This window comes from Notothenia coriiceps, unplaced genomic scaffold, assembly GCF_000735185.1.
Source record: "Notothenia coriiceps isolate Sejong01 unplaced genomic scaffold, NC01 NC01_scaffold00012147, whole genome shotgun sequence".
NCBI classification, from domain to species: domain Eukaryota; kingdom Metazoa; phylum Chordata; class Actinopteri; order Perciformes; family Nototheniidae; genus Notothenia; species Notothenia coriiceps.
In genome coordinates this window covers 277,128-286,172 of record NW_011344848.1, presented here as the reverse complement: position 1 = coordinate 286,172, position 9,045 = coordinate 277,128, and the positions used below count along the sequence as shown (strand labels likewise).

At 40.3% G+C, this 9,045-nt stretch overlaps 1 protein-coding gene and 1 long non-coding RNA gene across 3 annotated transcripts in view; one reads left to right on the top strand and one right to left on the bottom strand.

The window, feature by feature from the left end:
* Nucleotides 1-2,830, top strand: part of LOC104947214 (uncharacterized) — a 13,947-nt gene extending 11,117 nt beyond the window's left edge. The window contains exons 3-4 of the long non-coding RNA XR_798536.1: nt 1,935-2,072; nt 2,377-2,830. This is a non-coding gene — a long non-coding RNA (uncharacterized lncRNA). The remainder of the gene's footprint in view (nt 1-1,934; nt 2,073-2,376) is intronic.
* bmp5 (bone morphogenetic protein 5) overlaps nt 1-8,951 on the bottom strand; it is an 11,478-nt gene extending 2,527 nt beyond the window's left edge. Inside the window, exons 1-4 of one of the 2 annotated variants that reach the window (XM_010773190.1) lie at nt 8,156-8,951; nt 5,516-5,708; nt 2,368-2,516; nt 1,857-2,054 (exon numbers count right to left, since the gene is read on the bottom strand). In XM_010773190.1, the coding sequence (XP_010771492.1) occupies nt 1,857-2,054; nt 2,368-2,516; nt 5,516-5,708; nt 8,156-8,648 (1,033 nt within the window). In that variant the 5' untranslated portion in view covers nt 8,649-8,951. The remainder of the gene's footprint in view (nt 1-1,856; nt 2,055-2,367; nt 2,517-5,515; nt 5,709-8,155) is intronic. The other variant, XM_010773191.1, reaches the window with a different exon arrangement.
* Nucleotides 8,952-9,045: the final 94 nt, after the last annotated feature.

Here is a 9,045-nt window from a genome sequence, read left to right as displayed (position 1 = left end):
AGGACTGAAGTCACAGTTGAGCTGGTGCTTTGTCTGAAGCTGCCAGATGTGCATATGGGGTTAAGGCTCGCTGTGGCTTGGGGGCGTGTACACAAAAAATAAGCAGGAAATGGGATTTGTGTCGAATAATGTCTGTTTTAGCGGCTGAGTAGAGAACTAGGGACTCGGAAGAATCTTGATAACACAGAAAAGATGATCGGAGTGGGGGACGACGGGGTGGGTGTTCCAATGGAGTTTTGTTAGAATCAAGGGTGAGATCACCAGTGGCAGGAGGGCTTTCAAGGAGAGGGCATACTGACCAGTGAGAGCTTGCTTGCACAGACGGCTGGGCAGTGTGTGTGAGGGTGAGGCAGGGAGAGATGTAAAAATTCAGTTACTGGTTGTGCTATTAATCTGGAGCTTGCAAGATTTTTAGGGTTCTTTTAAAAGGTGACGGCGTTTTTTTTAAGATAGTACGGGTTGAGGTCCGTCTTAGTCCGGGCAGACTTTGTTGAGATCGGAATTGGGAATGGCAAACCCTGTAAGAACGTTCAGGAGATGGAGCCGAGAAGAGAACAGGCAAAAAATCAAAACAGGGTGCTGCATTTCTCCTTGGACTTAGGGGCTGTGAGTGGTGGTTTTGTTTGTGGCTGGGTTTGGGAACGAGGCCATTAGAGGAGTCATGGACTTTGCTCAGTCGAAAAATTTTAACCACCTTGTTTTGAAGTGAGCATTGAAAGGCGATGGACATGAGCCATCTGGTGAATGGGCCAGTGGAAATAAGGAGAAGTCCGGAGCGTGACCTTGGCGGAGGGAGTTGGTTGGTGGGAACTAGAAACCTTGCGTTGATGTCTGAAGTGGATGTATGGGGGTTTTCCAGAACTTAGAGGGCTATGGCCGTTTAAACGATATATCATTGATGGGTTGTAAGGGCCAGGATATAGTAGATCGGCTTTATAGCTTTTCTTAATGAGAGGGGCTGGGAACATTTGATTCTGAGGGGACACGAAAAAAGCAGTCATCACTGATGTGGTTAGCGGGCTTAGGATTTTCTAGTGCTGAGAAGGACGACTTGGCTTATGTTCGATCAGAGATTGATCCAGGATAGGCTCTCTTAGGGTAACCATGGAAGGTCCTCTTCTGTGACTCGAATTTGGTCTGAACGGGGGGCAGTCGTCTATAGTAATCTGACTATGAAAAGTTTGTGATCAATACAAAATATGGACGGGCGAACAGCGAGCCAGATGGAATTAATAACGCTATGATCGGTTAGTGCCATTTAAACCTCCGCCAGAGTCGTGTAGAAAGCGCTGCTCAGAGAGAGTTTGAACGCAGGGCCTGAGTACAATAAGGCCCTTGGCTTTGGGCAACTTAGTGCTCCTAACGCAAGCAATAGTGCAATGGTCACTGATATCATTAGGAAAAACACCAACAGACACGTACTTATGAGCTGCATTTGTTAGAATGACATCTATAAGGGTATCGTTATTGTGTTTGGCAGCGTTTATTCTAGTGGGACTATCAATAAGCTGAGTTAAGTTCAAAGAATCACAAACCTGCTTAAACTGTGAAGATTTATCACTCAACCAGTCCCAATTTAAATCACCCAATAATATGATTTCAGAAGAAAACGTAGACAACAATTCAGTAAGGCTAGTAGTTGCATCCATGATGGCCGATGGAGGCCTATAATAGCCAATAACAGTGAGAGGAGCATTTGCTATAGTTATTTGGACTGCTAGCAACTCAAATTGCCTTGGAATTGAAATTGAGTGAAGGACTGAGCACTGTAGTTTCTCATACAAATTGTATTATTCATATTCAATATCTTATTATATAGTGATGCATAGAAATGAATGTCCTAAAAGTGCACGTACCTCCAGTTTTTGGTGCCCTAGATGATTCTTGTTGAGTAGTAGATTTATTGCGATTGTGGTTCTTTTTTTTCCCACCAGCCGCTCTGACAGAGCGAAGCAACACCCCACTGGCCTTGAAGAAAGCAACCAGGAAAGGCTGCTTGGACTGAGGCCCATTCCTCCCAATGATTCCACCAGATTTCATGTTGATGCTTCGCCCTGTAAAAAAAACAGAAGGTAAATTAAAAAGTTTTAAAATACAGAAGAATGCTCATTCTTGCAGGGTGAGTCTAGTGTCTTAATACATACAGTATTAGGACAAACCATTCATCTGCTTTGTAGATTTAAGGACAAAATAATGCACAGATTCTCAACCATACATGTTGCACTTCTCCTGATTAATTAGTTTTAGTTTTTTTATCAAAAGGAGAATTTGTGGATTACAATTCCTGACTTCCTCTCCTTTTCTAGATCCCAAGAGTAACAAATACAAGACTAACATTTTTTAAAACAAAAACTGAACTTGACTTGCCATCTATAGTCTCCACACAGAGCTGCAGGCCCAGGTTCTGCTGTGGGTTCATCAACCAGTGGTTACTGGTGGCCGTGATGTCAAACACGAGCCAGCCCCCATCGGATGCCTGTACCCTTTTGGAGTCAAGCAAGAATGTCTCTGCATCTCTGAAGGTAATAAAAAACAATGAAACAAACATCTGCGATTAATAGACTCACAGTTCAAATGATGCTCACTCAAACAGCCAGTACAAACATGCAAGCAGCAACTGTTATTTCACAAGGATCAACAACAAAAAATTTTAAATAGATAAGCTGTGAGTATGTTACTTATTAAGATGATCCTGCTTTTTACAGTGCCAGTAAGATGATTGTGTCACTTTACTGCTGCATTATAAAGAAATTACTAAACCTCAGTGCCTGTTACAGTGTATTGAACTCTAAAACAAATAAAACCTTGTTGTGGACATTCATGTTGCAAGGCTTTAATGGGACACACAAAAGAAACCATATGCTTCTTTGAGGGCTTAAACACGGAGTCCAAAAGGTCTTAGGCTGGAACAGATAAACGAGGTATCACTGACTGATCACAAATGGATGCTTCAGCCCGAACACTGGAGCAGAAGACAAATATCTGAGTGGCTTTTATTAGTTCCTTCATCTCTTCCTCTTTCTGAAGTTCGTCTTTTGAAAGGCTGTCAGTATAAAAAACTGGTGATGGTATTTAAGACTTAATTTAGTTTTGAATGCCAGTTTTGTACTTGAGATGAAAAGATCCAGTCCTGCTATTGTTATAAAGGTTGTGACTTGTAATAAGCTGCACATTTGTGTGTGGTAAAAAGTATGCCAGGTTTTCAGCTATTTGACAGGCAAATCATTTCAGGAGTTATGAATGATGTTAATCAGCCCTTGTGTATTGTTTAACATGAGCCTGGCATAAGGCATCAATCAACCTTGAGTTGAAAAAGTCCTGCTTCGCAGTTTGCATTGGATTCCTTTCAAGTGGCAGATCGGAAAAGGCAGCGTCTGTTCAGTTTTTGTGGTTAAATGGCGCTGGTTGGACAGAATCAAGATTTTCCAGGTGGCCCCAATAGTTCAGGAATTATTCATGTGTTTACTACAGGTGTAATAAAACTCCACCTCATGTGGAATTCAACATAAGGTCAATAAGTGACTGAATGACATACTGGTGAACTTCCTTTTTGAAATGTACAGTATTAAGCTCATATCCTGTGATAATTTGAGTTTGTGTAGGTAAGAATTCACGTTTCCCACCGCCAAATCCAAAAGGAAAATGCTTATCCTGCCTTTTTATCTGTGATTACTGGATGTACTGTTCCACAGAGTGAGTCAAAGTCTGTGGATTTTAAGGATAGAGGCACTTAAGACAAGTCTTACTTCGGCAAATTATGTTCATGGCCACTATTCCCCATTAGCAATTTATGTTCAGCAGCAAAGTTCAGTTCCAGTGCAGGACGTTGATATAGTGGAGTGGAAGAAGGTCAGGGTGGTGCGTAGTTTTATCATGGGCTTTAAGGGTACCCTGTGGATTGACCACAAGTACTGTAGATATATGAAGCAATATGTTATTTTTTGTGTTAATAAAACTCAAGGACAACTGTTTCCCCCATCGACAATCCGTAGCAAATTACAGTACCAAAGTCTTTTTGCAATGTCCAAACAACAAGAAAATAAAAATGATAGTAAATGCTGTGGTTTCAAATTAAAATTAACTCTGCAGATGCTTTAAAAGGAAGGAAATGCATTCATTAAACCCAAATGATGAGGGAATTTAAATGTTTGTTTGTGTAGAAAAAGAACTATTGTGTCATTTTAACACAAAATCTTGACTTCAATATCATACTGTTACTCATTAGGACTAATAGTTTACATAGTTTTCTATTAAACAATTACTGTAAACATAACGGAAACAAAGTTATTTTTAAATGTCTGTGGCTGGACTTCAACTGGGGACATTGCTATTGCTGTACATGCTCACTATCTTAAACTGTTAAGATACCATAACAAATAGGTTTGAATATGCTTCTTAAACTTACTAACTACTTGCTAACTTTACCATATTGAGGTTTTTAAACAAATTAGCAGCAATCTATGTTTGTAAGCAGTATAAATCTTCCTTCAAACTAATAGTATTCATGTAGTTCATTGTGACTTTTATATGTTAAAGAAAAAACTCAAATTCTCCAAAGCTGTTTCTAAGGTTTCTCGCACTGGGAAATAATCTTGCTTTGTGAACACTAACCAAAACACACTATTCCCCATGAAAGCGTGTGTGAAAACCTAGCCTGTGCAGTCTTCCCCTTTAAGATGGCAGAGTCCATTGACTTGGACCTTTTCAAAGCCCAGGAGGGCCATATCTCCCCTTCAATCACCCACACACATTTCTGGCAAGCAAATGTGGGCCCACTTTTAAGTACACCCTTGTGTATTCAGCTATGTCATGGTTTAAACTTCCGGAATATTGTTAAGCCAGGCAGGTGGTGGGCATAACAGTGACCACGGGAGCACCCGAGGGAGCCCCTTCCCCCCTATTGTGGGCCCTCATGGTTTCATCTGGGACGCGGCCAGTTTGGCAGGCAACACAAGACGAGTGATAAGTGATGGACCTTCCAAGCTTCATAAGTGGCCGACTTGCTAATGGAGTTCTCTTTATCCGAGGACTATATTTGTAAGGCAGACATGGTGCGAATGAAGGAGAGCAGAGTTGGAGATAGAAGGGCGTTCTGTGCAAGTGGAAAGTTTTAACGGTGCAAGACAAAAGCTGTTGGACTGTATGGCTTTTTAACTGTGAAATAAGATAACTGCATGGGGTAAAAATACCCATCCGGCCCCTGCCAAAATGTAACTGAACTTAACTCTCTCTGTAGAATGCACTTCTTTAACGTTTTAACTTGTGGAAGTAAAGCTTATTTGAAGTACATTATATACTGTTGGTAGTTTTTTTCTATATGAATGGATACTTACATGGAAAATACACATTATTAGTAACTTAGTACAACTTCATTGTCAGATAAATATAGAGTAGTAAAAAAAACAATATTGTGTGTAATTAAAAACTAGCAGAAATGGAATTACTCATACTAAATTGAAAGTTTCACAATCCGCAACCGCCTTAAATGTTTATTTTTGGTTTATTCGATACTTACTTGTTTGGATACTCCTTGATGACTTGATATATGGTAACCTTCAGAGTACCATTGTCATAGCGGCTATGACTGCGGTCCTTATAGATCCGAAACTCTGCCGCAGTCACCGCCTCTCCGTCCGGGATCTGAGTCAGATCAAAACGGAACTCCTTGTAGTGCCGACGTTGGTGAGAAAAATCTTTATCTTTCTCCACTAGGAAAAGAAAACATTTTCATGATGAATTTCATTTTCACTGGCAGCAGAGCTCACACTTATCAAAAATATGACTTCAACTCCTGAACCGCTGCATGCGTTTCTCTACAGAGAAAAATATGTCAGCATTAATGCACAGAAAAAGAGTAATTTATCACATCTTCTTTTACATTCCAGGTCCAATCCAAACATTTTGACTACCAACAAAAGCACTTTCCAGTTCATTAAATCAGTCAACTGAATACAGGTAGCAGTTCCCAGACAGGCCCTCTACTGTGTGCCTAACTGCATTCTCTGGCCATGATGAATGGGCTGTCAGTTTAGAAAAACAGGCTGATTTCAATTAAAGACACTTTCGACTGCTCCTCAAGTGAGAGAAAAGACCAGACAGGATTCTTCAACGTCATGTAGCGTCTACTCTGACCTCATTTCTGACCTCATTCTGACCTCCTGTAGGTTTCATTCAGTGCGCTCAGTGTTTAATGACCCTAAACCTTTAAAACCAAATATAATTAGTATTAGAATATATCTTTTTTACCTGACATTTTTTTTAAGACTTTTAAAAACAAAGTAATTATTTAATATGTTGATGCATTAAATGTATTTCTTTTTTTGTTGAGTTTTTCATGGGGTTGTTTCTATTTTCATAGATAATGTAAATTATTAGGGCTTGGCCTAAAAAGTTAAACTGCTTCTCTGTGTCTACATTATGAACATACTGTGAATTTGTTATGATGCTCCTATTGAAGTGGCCGCTGATTGTGTCTCCTTCTGCCTAGTAGCAGGAAAAGCGGCATGTGGCATATGTCTGAGGATTTTCTGACACTAGCAGTAATTGTATGCAGTGCATTTCCCCGATATTTTATCAAGAGAGGACGCCTGTGGTTACTTAGCACAAACAGGTCAGAGGTCAGGCCTGACTTTTACCCACTGTGCGTGTTCCTTTATGTTAGCCACAGGCAGTAATCTGAAGCAGAGGTGCCACTGACTTCATTAAATTTAAATAAAAAATGTTGAGCAAAATGATTTCTTGATTCTTGTTGCATATGATTCAACTTGCTTTACCAGGAGATAATACATATAATTGTTTAAATAATGCATACAATTTTCAGTATCTAACTTCTTATTTATACACTGAAAGAAATTGTTACAGTAAGCATATTAAACTGCATGAAATGCCACATGGACGTTTCTAAAACAGTTGAGGTCAGTAGCTATATTTGAGTGTACTGTAATAAAGACAGAGCCCCATTGAACATTTCACTGACAGTCCCCAGAACGAGAGCAGAGCTTTCAAGGCTGACAGTGTACATGCCCTGCTATAGTGGTAAGTGGAAACAGATGGGCTCAGGCCAAGGTGAGGGATAACTTCCAACTACACACATTCACTTTTACATGTTTTGTTCTAAATGTAAGAAAACAAAATCCTTAACACTACTAAACAAAAGCCACATTGTCTTTAATATATTTATGGTAAATATCAAAAGTATATATATTTGTGATTGTGTATTGCTGCGTCTTATTTCATTGTGTGAGTAACTTCCCATGTTGAGTCATTATTATTTTAATTCTTACTTACAAATGATAGATGTTACTTATAATATACATATGAACATTAAAGCCTCTGCTTTCTCTTAGCAACAGGATGTCAAGGAATAAAGGCATCAGTCAATATCACTCCCCTTTTAACAACAGGAAATCATTTAGACCAATTTTCTCAAGGTCAGACAGTCATCTGATAAGATGCTCTGAACTGCTGGGTTAAGGGTCGCTGCTACTGAACAAACACAATCATTATACAGATCAGCTGCTTTTTTAATGGAAAGCAGCACAAATTGGTAAAAGGTCAAAATGTTGGGCCTAATTCTGTTAAATACTGAGTATTTCACACAAGACTTAAGCAACTGAACTGACAGATTTTGAAAATACAATTACACATTTACATGTTAATGTAGACATAAGAAATGCCTAGAAATGTGCAAGGAAGTAAACAACTGGATTTAATATTGTTTTATAAGAAAGCAGATTATTTAAACATAATCTACATACGTCAAATTATTTTTGACAAAATTAATGAACTGTATGTGCTACTACCAAAGAGCAGAAAGGTCATGCTACAAAGTATATTAATACATAGAAATTGAATAAATGGTTGAAGTATTTAATGCTGCAGATTTTTTTGTTTCTTGCCTAAACTTGAATGGAAAATATGCCCTAAATATAAGGTATTTTATCAAGGCCGCACTCCAGGTAAAAAGCCTATATACCTTAAGGATTTCCTTTTACAGCGAAATGAATGAAGATGGAGAACAATACGAGTTGGAGATGGAGTTTTTAAAAACTTTGAGATCTCTAAATAAGATTGAAACCTGGCCTACATTATAAAGTCGGTCCATATCTATTTAAGGAAACCTGAAAATACAATACCCCAGTTTAATGCCACTTACCTAAATTGACAAAACTCATAACCATGTCGGCATCATTGAGAAAGTTGGTGTCGTGCGCCGTGGTGAGCGCGGGGCTGTGGCCTAACAGAGGGGCCGCTCGGTAAGGCTGTGCCACACGGGAGAACCCGGCATGCTGGGGGCTGTAGTACGCTTTCCCGGAGTGCCCTTGAGCCTTGGCACTGAAGCTCTTACCTGCGCCCTGCAGCACCCCCTCCTCCTCCTCCACAGCCATGGCGTTGTACAGGTCGAGCATGAAGAGCGGCGCCGAGGACGCCTGCTTCCCGGGAGAGAAGGGCCTCGGACGGTGAGGCAAGCCCAGGATGGAGAGGATCTCTCTCTGAATCTCCCGGCGTTCGTGATTGCGCAATCTCCTGTAAATAAAACTGGAGTGCACATGGTTGTCACTTAACCCGCACTGAGCGCAGTACAGAAAACTCAAGCAGCTCCACGCGAGTCCAAGTACAGCACGGTTCAGAGGTGTAAGCGCTGTCATCTTGAGAAATAGTTCACTTTGGGGTGTGAAGTTGAACTACATCGCACTTTGTGAGAAAAATAAAATGATTTATATTCCTGCCAATATGGAATCATAGACTTTCCATATTAGACAGAGGCACCACAACTCTCACGGTGGTACTAAGGAGGTCAGCCTTCTACAAATGAGGTATCAGCTTGCAGAAAAGTCGCCGCTCCTCTCCTATGTGCGAGCTTCCTCCAGCAGTATTTACTCCTCCAGGGTCCATCCAAATCCTCTGCCACACCAAGTATTTATGGAGCTATGACCCCGTCCCTCACCTTACTCCTCTGTGATGCAGAAGCACGTATAGGTACGCCCATAACGTCGAGGGATAACCCGGAGTTTCCAGCGGATGAAATGTGTCAAAAATGAGCTT